At 47.7% G+C, this 13,621-nt stretch overlaps 1 protein-coding gene across 2 annotated transcripts in view; it reads left to right on the top strand.

Annotated features, from left to right (window-relative positions):
- The first annotated feature begins 10,044 nt into the window (after positions 1 to 10,044).
- Positions 10,045 to 13,621, top strand: part of LOC124795136 (nephrin-like) — a 721,452-nt gene continuing 717,875 nt past the window's right edge. For both annotated transcript variants that reach the window (XM_047259013.1, XM_047259011.1), the window contains exon 1: positions 10,045 to 10,699. In XM_047259013.1, the coding sequence (XP_047114969.1) occupies positions 10,570 to 10,699 (130 nt within the window). In that variant the 5' untranslated portion in view covers positions 10,045 to 10,569. The remainder of the gene's footprint in view (positions 10,700 to 13,621) is intronic.

Below are 13,621 nucleotides of genomic sequence, written 5' to 3' on the forward strand. Positions count from 1 at the left end.
TCGGCGAGGACCATTCGCAACCGTCTCCATGAAGCTGGGCTACGGTCCCGCACACCGTTAGGCCGTCTTCCGCTCACGCCCCAACATCGTGCAGCCCGCCTCCAGTGGTGTCGCGACAGGCGTGAATGGAGGGACGAATGGAGACGTGTCGTCCTCAGCGATGAGAGTCGCTTCTGCCTTGGTGCCAATGATGGTCGTATGCGTGTTTGGCGCCGTGCAGGTTAGCGCCACAATCAGGACTGCATACGACCGAGGCACACAGGGCCAACACCCGGCATCATGGTGTGGGGAGCGATCTCCTACACTGGCCGTACACCACTGGTGATCGTCGAGGGGACACTGAATAGTGCACGGTACATCCAAACCGTCATCGAACCCATCGTTCTACCATTCCTAGACCGGCAAGGGAACTTGCTGTTCCAACAGGACAATGCACGTCCGCATGTATCCCGTGCCACCCAACGTGCTCTAGAAGGTGTAAGTCAACTACCCTGACCAGCAAGATCTCCGGATCTGTCCCCCATTGAGCATGTTTGGGACTGGATGAAGCGTCGTCTCACGCGGTCTGCACGTCCAGCACGAACGCTGGTCCAACTGAGGCGCCAGGTGGAAATGGCATGGCAAGCCGTTCCACAGGACTACATCCAGCATCTCTACGATCGTCTCCATGGGAGAATAGCAGCCTGCATTGCTGCGAAAGGTGGATATACACTGTACTAGTGCCGACATTGTGCATGCTCTGTTGCCTGTGTCTATGTGCCTGTGGTTCTGTCAGTGTGATCATGTGATGTATATGACTCCAGGAATGTGTCAATAAAATTTCCCCCTTCCTGGGACAATGAATTCACGGTGTTCTTATTTCAATTTCCAGGAGTGTATGTTGTCCTCTTTGTCTATATCTTACCCCTATTCCTCTCAGAATATCGAACAATTTCCGCAATTTTACACTGTCGATGTTTTTTACAGGTCGGCAAATTCTTTGAAAGTATTTTGATTTTTCTTAAGTCTTGCTTCCTGTATTAACCGCAACACTAGAACTGCCTCTCTACTTCTGCGCACTATTCTTGTCATGAACTTCGATGTATGAACTATTAAACTAATTGTTCTATAGTTCTCTTACTTACCTGCCCGTACTATCTCCGGGATTGTGTGGGAGACATTTTTCCGACAGTCTGATGGTATATTCCACCAATAATTTAAATAGTATTTTGGTTGCCACTTCCCTTAACGATTTTAGAAATTTCGAAGGAATGTTAACTGTCTCTTCTGCCGTATCTGAATGCAAGTCTTTCAAAGCGCTCTTAGAGCTGTGGCTCTAATACTGGATCCCTACGTCTTCCACATCTGCTCCCATTTATTCTTCTCTCACGTCATCAGACAAATCCTGCCTCTGGTAATCAAAGATTTCTTCCTCGCGTTAAGGCTTATGTTTGATATTCTAAGACTAGTTTTAGAGAGGAAACTCTTCTTAGCCCCTGTTAACGTACTCTTTATACCCTACTTGTTGTTTTGCTTCCAAGACAGCAGTATTCTTTCACCTAGTCTTGACCCTCACCTTCAGTATTAACTTCAGAACTAATCTCACTTATTCTACATCTTCCTGATTTCGACTCCCTTGCTTCATTGTCAGTCCATACACATTCAACAAATCTTGTTAATCTCCCTCGAGTTTGTCGATCGCCAATATAAAATCGGACAACATGTTCGAAATTCTGTAGGCTGTAGGCTGTAGGGTGAGACGGGTAATAGAGTGAGACGGGTACTATACAACACAAGGGGTGACAAAAGTCATGGGACACCTTCTAATACCGTGTGGGACCTCCTTTGCCCGGCGTATCGCAGTGGCTCGACGTGACACGAACTCCATAAGTCGTTAGAAGCCTCTTGTAGAAGTTTTGAGCCATACTGCCAAGCTGTCTCTATAGCAGTTCATACTTGCGAAAGTGTTGCTGGTGTAGGATTTTGTCCCCCAACTGACCTCTCGATTCTGCCTCTTAAATATTCGATGGGATTCATGTCGGGCGATCTATGTGGCCAAATCATTCGCTCGAATTGTCCAGAAAGTTCTTCAAACGAATCGAGAACAACTGTGGCCCGGTGACAAGGCGCATCGTCATCAGTAAAATTTCCATTGTTGTTTGGAAACATGAAGTCCGTGAATGGCTGCAAACGGTCTCCAAGTAGCCGAACATAAGCATTTCCAGTCAATGATCGGTTCAGTTGGACCAGAGGACCCAGTCCATTCCATGTAAACACAGCCCATACCATTTGGAACCACCACCAGCTTGTACAGTGCCATGAAGATAACTTGGGTCCAGGGGTTCGTGGGGTCTGCGCCACACTTGAACACCATCGTCAGTTCTTACCAACTGAAATCGGCACTCATCTGACCCAGGCCACGGTTTCCAGTCTTATAGGGTCCTGCCGAAATGGTCACGATCCCAGGAGAGGCGCTGCAGGTGATGTCGTGCCGTTATAAAAGGCACTGGCACCACTCCTCTGCTGCCAAAGCCCATTAACGTCACATTTTGCCGCAGTGTCCTAAAGGATTCCTTCGCCGTACGCCCCACATTGTTTTCAGAAGTTATTTCACTCAAACTCTAAGCAATTGCTGCTGCTCTCATTCGTTAAGTGAAGGCCGTCGGCCACTGCGTTGTCCATGGTGAGAGGCGATGCCTGAAACTGGGTATTCTCGGCACACTTTGACACTGTGGATCTCGGAATATTGAATTCCCTAATCATTTCCGAAATGGGACGTCCCATTCATCTAGGTTCAGTTACCATTCAGAATCTGTTAATTCCCGTCGTGCGGTCATAATCACATCGGACAACTTCCACATTATTTACCTAAGTACAAATTACAGCTCCTCTCTCGCAGACAGAGGGGCCCCTTGTTCGATGGAGTACAAGCGAGAGAGCTATGCCTCTCAGGTGGCGAGTGTTCGTACGTTGTCCTGACTTCATGATGATGTCCTTGCAATCGTCTGGGACGGTGTCTTCTTGACGCATTTGCGACTTATTGGTAGCGAAGCAGGTCGGGCCATCTGGTTGCGTTAAGTCGCTGCCCCCGGTGACCCAGTGCTCGGAGGAGCGGATTTCTGGACTGAGCGGACTTTTCATAGAAGAGCCGTGCAGCCTGGCGGAACCTATCACGTTCTGTTGGTATGTATGAGACACGGTTGAGGTCGGCTAACGGGAAGTCTCGAGGCAAGCGAAGTGCGGGCCGCAGGATCCGGTTCTGTAGCCGTTTTAGTCAAAATGGCTCTGAGCACTATGGGACTTAACTTCTGTGGTCATCAGTCCCTTAGAACTGAGAACTACTTAAACCTAACTAACCTAAGGACATCACACACATCCATGCCCGAGGCAGGATTCGAACCTGCGACCGTAGCGGTCGCGCGGTCCCAGACTGTAGCGCCTTTAACCGCGTGGCCACACCGGCCGGCCAGATATAATCTCTCCAAGACCTTGCTGACCGCTGGCAGCAAACTGATGGGTCTGTAGCTACTGGGCAGATGGAGGTCCAACCCAGGCTTCTGGATGGGGGCGACCTCGGCGTGTTTCCACTCCTGAGGATAGTGCCCTGTGCTGAGGATGGCATTGAAGAGCCGAGCGAGCTGTTCAGTGGCCGCCGGCGGCATCTGTCTAAGCATTTCGTTGGTAAGCTGGTCAGGGCATCCAGCCTTGCGTTTGTTTAGCCGTCGAAGTCGATGAGAGACTTCAGCAGCATCTACTTCTTCGATGTTTTCGTCACCCACAGGAGCATTTAAAAACACTGGGAGACGTTGGGCAACTAGACGGACTAGACGGATCTGGATCCATGGGGTCCACAATGGGCCGTAAATTTTGCTCGAAAACGTCAGAAATGGCATTGGCTCTGTCCACAGGGCTGCTGGCGATGGTGTGACCAACTTGTAGCGGAGGTATCCTCTGTCTTCGACAGAGAGCTGTGTGGCTTTCCAGGCAGTATCATCATCAGTCAGAAGAGTGGTCAGGTGGTTTGACCAATCCTGATGGTGGTGGTCGGCAGTGGCAACCTTTATCTCCCACCTCATCTGGTTGAGTGCCCTCTTCGTCGCTGCATTTCTCGTCAGCTGCCACTCACGAAATAAGCGGTTTTTGGGCGTTGTCGCCTCCAAGATATATGGTGGAAGTTGGCTGGATCGGTCAGGTGGTTCATACAACGGTCGCGGAGTGTCCCGGTGCACCGCCTGCAAAGCACTGTCGTGAAGGAATCGGGCGAAGCCATTAACGCCCACATCGTCTGCAGCTGGTCTTCTTCTTCTTCCGTATCCGGATGCACCAATTATATCTTACCTTCCAGTAATTAGCAACGTAGGTTGCTTTGTCATTGACTTTCAAAAGATCGTCTTTAGTGCATGTTATAAACATATCTGGGCAAATCAATAGGTGGTCCAAGTCCTGTATTGCTCCGCATTCACACCTATCGCTATCACTGTAGCCCCATTTGAATAGGTTTGATTTGCACCCAGTTACTCCAGTGCGCAACCGGTTTAATGACCTCCAAGTTGTAAAAGGTAGTTGAAATCCTGCAGATCCCTCCTCAAGTAGTTCCATAGTGGGGTGCGGCACCATTTCTTCCCAAGAGATAGCCACCTTGCGACGGGATTTCAGCCGGAAACGTTTTCGGTGCATATGCATCGGGTGTCGAGGATCATTCTTTTGTTTTGATCTTTCGATCTCGGCTGCTACTTGTCTGCGGATAGTGGGTGGTGCTATGCCTATGTTTTGGATAAATTTTGTCTTTGGGAGTTGGTTTTAGGCATCCTCTGGCAATACGTACAGTTTCGTTTACGGCGACGTCAACATGCTTAGTGTGAGCAGAGTTCCTCCAAACTGGCGCCGTGTATTACCTTGCTGAGATACTCAGCGCCTGACCCATGGTGCGCAAAACGTGTGGTTGAGCTCCCCATGATGAACCTGTTAGCTTCCGCAGTATGTTGTTCCTGGCACAGACCTTTTTTTTAGTGTCGTGACCTGCTTAAAAGTAAGTACTCTGTCCAATGTTACTCCCAGATATTTTGGGCTATTTGTATGCTTCAGCTCTTCCCCTTGCCACATGACTCGGAGTTTCCGTTTGGTTTGTTTGTTCCTAAGATGGAAGGCGGATACTTGAGATTTACTAGGGTTTGATTTGAGATTATTGCCTGCGTAATAGGTAGCAAGTTCTGTTAAGGCTCTTGTGAGATTCTCCTCCACTTGTTCAAAGGTTTTATCCTGTGTGGCCACTGCTGCACCATCGGCACAAATGAGCATTCGTGTCTGGTGGCCGATGGGAAGGTCATTCGCATAGATGTTAAACAATATTGGAGCCAAGACACTACCCTGTGCAAGTCCATCTTTCTGTGTCCTCCATCGGCTGTTTTTAGATTGTAAGGTTACATAGTAGCGTCTGTTCTGTAGCATGCATTGCTCGAACATAGAAAGGGTGTCGTCCTTAATGACATTATACTCGTTCTGGGTAAGCAACTTATGGTTAACTGTGTCATACGCGGCACTGAGATCCAGGAATGCGACCCCAGTTACTTCTCCTCTCTGATATCCGTCTTCAATGTACATTGTGCGATTAAGGATTTGGCCACAGCATGATTTTCCTGGTCGAAATCCAGCTTGTTCCTTATTGAGGGCTTTGTCCACATAATCAGCTATGCGTCTGAGGATCATTCGCTCCAGCACTTTAAATAGATGACAAAGCAGTGAGACAGACCGGAAATTTTTAGCTTCATCTGGGTCTTTCCCTGGATTTAGTAACGGGACAACCCGAGCTTTCCTCCACAGTTTAGGGATTTGCACTGTTATAATACAGTTATTCATTAGCTCTAGGACCCATGCTTGTACTCTCGGTCCAAAATGTTTAGCTTGCTTAGATCTCAGTTCGTCGAGGCCAGCGGCCTTATTGTTTTTCAAATCGTTGATGGCGTCTTGTAGCTCCTGAATGAAGAACGGGCGAGCTAGGAAGCTAATCTCTTCGTTCAATTTTCTTTTGATTTTGCCATTCCTGATCTTTCTTTTAGTTTTTCCGTTCATGAGCAGTTGGTGAGCTATCTGATCAGGTATAACTTCACTGTAATTTAGTTGTGGTTCTGTTGGGTCGTTGCTGAGACTTTTGAGCAGTTTCCATGCCTTCCTACTGCTGTGCTTCATGTCCATCTCTTGTAGGAGGTTGCACCACTTTTCCTTTCTCGCTTCGGAGATACCTCACCTGCCTGGATCGTTTTTTCCTCTGTGATGAGTGCCCAATGAGCTTTTTTTAAGCTGAAGCATCTCTTGAAGGGCGTTACATCTGATTTGATTACTGCCGTAATGCAGCAAGTTATTGCTCTGTGTTGCGATCTTGGAATTGGGTCCTCGATTTGCTTTACAGTTTGTAGGGATACCTTCCCGGAGACAAAGCTGGTGCATCACGGAGACTCTCTTCTAACAGCTCCTGATATCGGATCCAGTAGGTGTTCCTGGTGTGGATTCCTCTTTGCTTCACTGGCTGTGCATCGACGTCAGTGTCAAAGATAACTGGAACATGGTCCGAGGACAACACATTTCGCGTGCTGGCGGAGATAAGCACCCCTATAACCACCGCAATGTCAAGCAAATCTGGAGGCCCACCATTGTTGGGAAAGTGGGTGGGGTCATGAAGTCCGAGGATGAGGGCTTTCCACCTTTGGGCTGCCTGGAAGAGTTTTCTCCCATGGTTGTTGGTAACACGGGAATGCCAGAATGTTTGGCATGAAAGTCACCGCCAGCAAAAACCTTTCCAGGTAGAGCCAGTAGCACTTCAAAGTCCTGGAGGAGTAGCAGTCGGCGGGGCGGATGGTAGACCGGCACGAACGTGATACGCCCATCCGACGTGTCGACAGCTACATTAGTGGCCTCCAGCGCTTGTAGGGACGGGAGTGGAACTTGATGGTGCACCAGCGAAGATCTCCTTACCACCGCCAAGGATGGGTCTGTCAGTCCTGTAATCACACGTAATTCGCAGCTCGAACGTGAACACCAGGCTTGAGAAATGTCTCGGAAACCAGGCAAACAACGACGACTTCATCTCGTAGCAGCTGCCGAAATTCACCATCTTGGGTGCGGATGCCCTGGGCATTCCACACGCGTACTGTGACTCCTCATTGACCACGGGCCATGTCGGGTGGGCAGTGGTCCAGTGGAGATAGCCTGAACAGCTGCAGTGACAGCGGCGATGAATTGTCGCGGGATATCCTTAAGAAGTTCCAGAAGTTCTTGTAGGAGAAGCTTCATTTCGTCCATACTGGAATCGGCCGCCTGGGAGGGTGTAGTGGCAGCGCGTGGGCCTTGAGCCGTTGTATTCACGATGTCGTTCTGACGTCCCTGGTTGGTGCGGTCGTTTTTTCCTTGGTCTTCACCCTACTGCTGACCGGAGGCGCGCCGTGCTGGTAGTGGTCCCGCGGACGACGGTCTTTCTTGGTATTGGTTGCTGCGGTAGCGGCGACTGGGGCTGCCGCAGGTACGGGGACCTGCGGAGGGGAGCCACTGGCTGCACTGTCAGCAAAACTGACTCCAGGTCGGACTGGCGCAGGACGCTTGAGAGAACCAGGGCGTTGGCCACGGCTCTGAGCCGCAGCCCATTAGAAGCTGGAACAGCCGCGGTAAGAAAACACATGTTCCCCACCACAGCCAGCGCATTTGGGTGACCCATCTCTTCTCTTCCTGGTGCAGTCCCGACTGGTGTGCTCCTTTGCACACATGGCACAGCTTGGGGGTAATGTACAAAACCGTGCTACATGCCCCACAATTTGGCAGTTGTAGCATTGTGATTCACCTTTCTTCGAGCGGAGTTTTTCCGTGGTGACAGGTGTCGCCGCGATCTTCTGACATAGCCCACGGTTGTGTGGGATATGACAAGTAACCACTAACGCCAACGGTGTCTAACGGTGTCTTCGTTCTGGTTCGACGAGAAGGCAGACGGGGTATCGATCTAGGTCCAAACCCGTAGCCCATATCCTTAAGTTGCCGTCGTATGTGGTCCAGGCTGTAGTTGCGAGGAATCCCACGGAAATGTATCTTCTGTATCTTTTCCGTCGCAGACGGATAAGTGTAGGTTGACTGCCGTCGTTCGCCAAAAGCAGCTGTGACCTTTCTGTAGTCTTCTGCCGTTTTCAGAGTAACCTTATAGAGATTGGCGCCAGCGTGCTTGATAATGACCTTGTCTTGGCCGACAAGTCGAAGTAGCAACCTGTAGAGGCCGTCTCGGACTGAGCCAAACCAATGTCGTTCGGACATGGAGGAGATACAGAGATACAGGAACTGTCGATGACATGCCTCGCTCAGGCCGCCCAACGGCTACTACTGCAGTGGATGACCGCTACATATGGATTATGGTTCGGAGGAACGCTGACAGCAACGCCTTCATGTTCAATAATGATTTTCGTGGAACCACAGGACATCGTGTTACGACTCAAACTGTGCGAAGTAGGCTCCATGACGTGCAACGTCAATCCCAACGTCCATGGCGAGGTCCATTTTTGCAACTACGAAATCCATGCAGTGCGGTACAAATGGGTTCCGACGTCCAACACCTATGAGGAGCACGCTGAAGGAGTGGAGGTTTCTGCCCAGAAGCGGGAGCCGAAATCACCGCCAATTGTGGTACAACACACAGTATCAAACACTGGCCTTAATTTCAAGATGAAATTTCTGAGATTGGAGCCTGAGACCACAGCATTGTACGGGGATGATGAAGAGGAGAACTGAAGGGTTCCGATGCAGTGGTTTTTAAAGTTGTTGTAAATTAGATGGGCTGAAAAGGCAAGGAATCAGGAGGTTCTCCGCAATATAGACGGGGTGACGAAAATTTTCAAAACACTGACAAGAAGAGGGGACAGGATTTTGCGGAAACTGTTTGGCCTTCGCAGAATAACTTCTGTGGTAGTAGAGGGAGCTGTAAATGGTAGAAACTGTAGGGGAAAACAGAGAGTGTGATACACCCAGGTGAATAATTGAGAACGTTTGGTGCATGTGCTACCCTGAGAGGAAAAGGGTTTCGTGGCGATCCACATTAAACGAGTCAGAACACTGTGACCGCAAAAAAGAGACCTTTTTACCTAGATTTGTAATTTCCGAAAGTCCCTTACCTTCTTTTCGTAACCTAGCCATAATGACAGTGACTAAGCTACGGCCCAAGGATAATTACTTAATTATGATTGTTAGTACGAGTAGACAGGACAGGGCAAGTAGTCATTTTGGCAAGATCATACGATGCGGGGCTAATTTTATTGTCTGACTAATTGAGCTACAGAAAAGTGACAGAGAGATGGTAATTCAGCGTTCCATCGACAGCGTGGACCCAAGATACGGTGAGCAAGCTAAAATTACGAAGTGATGGGGAAGGAAATCGGCCGTGTCGTCATCTAAGAAACCATCCTGATATTGGCCTGGAGTGAGCTAGAGAAACCATAGAAAATCTAAATCTCGTAGAATAATCTATTTGAACCGTTACCCTCCCGAAAGTGCGTCATGCACGCTGACGTCTGAGCCAGCCCGTTCGGTATTTAACTACTGTACCACATCTTGGCTCCTTTTCTCGCTGGTACGCTGTGGAGAGCCACGAACACCTTTCTGTATTTGCTGCAGCGGTGATATGAGGTAACGAAAACCCCTGCAACTGCTGTATTACCATTCTATGATAGTTGTGGTATAATTACGCGTTTCCTTTCTTTCTGGTACAGAAAAATGTATAGAGTTGTTCCCTGCAGGCGTTATCTCATCTGCTAGTCACTTCTCTGCGAGCTAGGTGTCACCAGACAAGGCCCCCGAGTGTATACGTGTCCTGGCGGCAGCTAGAATGCATCGTCTCGAAGGAGCACGGACAGAGTGCAGAGAAGGAACGAGGCGAACACATCACGCCGGTTTCTTCGGGACCTCTCGGTAGCCCCGAAAGCCGCCTCGGGGCGGCACTCGTTCGGGCCAGATCGGCAGCACTCGTCAGCACTCGTGCAGTGGCGGCGCGTCCGAGCTACCGAATCCGGCGAGCCCCGCCAGTAACCGCATCGCCTCCGCACCGAGAGGTGCGCGCGTCGAGTGGATTCGTTGGTGCGACGCCGCTGTGCAATAGACAGAGAGGGAGCAACTGCAGTCCCGCAACGCACCCAGACATTCGTACAATATGTGTGAGCCCCAGGGCGGTAACTGTGGAACCGGCAGCAGTGCTCTGACCGATAATGACAAGTTGTCACGAAAATTAGGAACACTTTCCTCTCAAATACACATGGTGATTGACAACGTGATGTGCATCATTCCCAAAGAAAAACGTTCCCTACATTTCCATCCCAATCCTACGATCACTTACATAGATAACAGTATCTGAATACAGACAATAATATCACTTCGCACGTTTCGTTTGACATCAACAACTGATGGGTTTTGACCTAGTGTGCAATGCATGAAATGACACACTTTCATCCGTATCATGTTCGGGTAAATCTTTCCCATCGTACAATTATCAAAATAGCTGTGTTATTTCAAAATAAAAACAAATGATATGCTGTCTATGAGTGCCGTAAATTTGGACTGATTTTGCTGGTGATGAAAAAATACGCAATGAGGTTGTTAGCTACCGACCGTCACGCAAGAATGAGATGGCGGTGGGTCTTCAGCATCGGTTTGCTGTTTTGCTGCAGTGCTGCTGCGTCGAGGGTTACGGAAGAGGAGACCGGTGAGTGATTTATAGCGACCACGAGGTTGCTGCAGATTTTATCTTCGCAAACTCTGTTTCCGTGCCCACTGCTTGTTATGTTAACAGAAGGTTGCACTGTGCCACTAATATAAACAATTTTTCCTTCAGAGACATCATGTTTCATCGTGTACTTTGTGGTTGTACACCTTTCCAGACTGCAACACACAAAAATTCATAACTGCCAGTGACTGGAACAGCTTTCAACACGTAATACGAGCAGTTATGACAGACCTTTATTGTTGTTTATTGTGCTACGTCCTGATGTTATTTACCCAACAGATTCTGCAACAAGTAAACTAATACGGACTCAGATTCCTGAGTACATGTCCGTGCTGTATATTATTTCTGAAACCTTTGACATGTGACCTTATTATATTGTCATATTCAGACACGTTTGGTAACGACTTTAGCTAAATCGTATATAGCACTACAGTGTCCATTTGGATGCGGAAATAGTATTACTTATATCATTCACACGAAAGCGGAACTTGTTCTCCCCAGATTCTATTTTTCTAATATGCCTCAGTTTCGGTCGGATACCAGTATTTTGTTCAATGAAATTAAAGTACGAAATTCACTGGACGAGCCATCATGTAATAACACATACTGCCCGCTACCGTAAAACTGTTCACCACTTTATTACATTTCAGCTGCCTCAATGCGACTCCATAACGATGACAGCAATAATGATTGCTTTCATACTGGCGTCCTGGTTTCATTAGATTTTGCGAACCAGTAAATACTGAAACATGGCCATGTAATGAAATCCGAATTACTCTGTAAAGGTCATCTGCTGGTACGCGTAACCAGCAATTAATTATAAATGACGCTGGCAGACAGTATTCGCTTCTGAAATGTTATCCTTTGACCAAAACGATCCTCGGACTGAAAATATTGAACACATGTCACGTACTAGCTCGTCATCGAATACTCGTCATTTAGTTGCGTTTGCCGTTGATGACCTTCTTTTTTCGACATTAATTTTTTATTTTTCTGTATGAAACTGAAGACTTATTACTTTTTATATCATTCAGTTGAGCTACGGCAGTGACTTTTGGTATCTATAGAAAAATAAAACATCTATAGAAAAATAAAACATTATCACATATAAACAAAAGCCCCTATGAGAGTGTACTGACAACATTTTCGATCTATAATAGCTTTCGATCTAGAAAGAGAGAGAAAGAGGAAGAGAACGAGGGGGTGAGATGAGGGCAGAGGGGGGGGGGGTGAGGTGGAGGGGGATACAATAAATGTCATAGGTTGATGATGTTTTTCCAGATACCACAGACACCAAAACTGGCAAAAATATCGTAGTCTTGTTTTCCTTGAAAAATATTTACACGTTTGTGCGTAGCCATTAAGTGATTAAGTGCAGTTTTGTCTGCCATTAGGTACTAAAAGACCGATGCACTAATGATACGTAAACACAACCGATGTCCGTGACAGGATGTTGCGAGAAAGGAGAGGAGAGATGAAAAAGGGTTCCGGGCTCTTTGAGAGATGTCCTAATTAAAAGAGGACCCTCTCATTCTGTTTGATCCAAAAAGCTCATTTTCCTTTCGGGTCGAAATTTGTCACAGGCTGGACACCGTTAATTAGGGACTGGAGTTCAATCTAACAGCGGTGCCTGCGACATCTGAGGATTTGTAGCATGCTTGTGTGCGTGAGTGTGTGTGTGTGTGTGTGTGTGTGTGTGAGTGAGTGAGTGCGTACGCTGTCTGGCCGCTAGCGGACGGCGCCACCTGGGCCGGATAACCTACCTAAATATTTGCCTTCGTACCGCTGTGTCTGCACCTTTGTGGGAGTCTGGGTCTGCGACAAGTGCTTGTCCCTCCGGTGGTGAGGTCCCCTTTCAACTACCGAAAACAATTCCAGGTCCCATGGGGACGACTAATTCTGGATTTCTGGTCTTGATGTTCCTTCCTACCACTTTCAGGATTCGGTGTTATCCCCGCAACTTTAAATCAAATACCTTTAATTACAAAAAGAAAGCCTGTTTCGCAGTGGTGACTTACAACGACGATGTTTCAGATGAAACTGCGTGATACTTGCTATTTACTGAAAAGTCAAGGCATAATCTTCAATGTTATGTTCTAACCACGTAATTAAGTTTCAACTGAACAGAACTCGTAATCTCCAACTTTCATTTGGGAATGATAACAAGCAGGTGAGCCGCAATATCCAGTTTATCAAACGATAGCACGTACAGAATGCTCAGTTACCCGGAAGATTTCACTTTCGAGTGAGCATTCCATCCCTTCCCCTAGCCTCCATTCCCTCTCTCCCACCATCCTCGCCCTCCCCATTCCCCTCCTACTTCCCCCTCCTGTCACCGCGAGGCACCTGCAACACAAAACAGAAACATATTAGCTAGCAGCTGTTCAGTGATAGTTATTATATATAAGGCATGTTAGAAATAATTTTGCTACTCATCTACATAAATTTATTTAAGTAGATCCCTTAGATTCTTTCTTTCGTTGCATTTTTTTTTAATTTTGTAAAAGTTGCATTTGACGAAAAATGCTTCTTCTTATAGTATCATATGGAAATGAATCCGTCAGAGCGGCGTTGATTCCTCCGTAATGCAAATTCCTGTTTGAAAAAGAGTGGGCGTGGTAGGGGCAGGGGGAGGGGTGGAAAGTCATGTGAAAGTAATAGCTGATTCTCTTCCTTTGGAAGAGAATGCATCTGAAACTATTGTTCACTGAACATGAAGTTCATTTCTCCACGAATCAGGCCAGTGCAATTGAGTTCTTTGAGGTCCCATATCAGAATGCCTTATGGGCACTCCCAAGGTTCCATTCTGACACAGCTTCTCGCCTTCCTTTTCCGAATTCTGTCGATAATGCTTTAGGCGTGTATTACGCTGTAAAAGAGAACTGTCGAAAATACCTTTAA

The sequence above is a fragment of the Schistocerca piceifrons genome, chromosome 4, assembly GCF_021461385.2.
Source record: "Schistocerca piceifrons isolate TAMUIC-IGC-003096 chromosome 4, iqSchPice1.1, whole genome shotgun sequence".
Lineage (NCBI taxonomy): Eukaryota > Metazoa > Arthropoda > Insecta > Orthoptera > Acrididae > Schistocerca > Schistocerca piceifrons.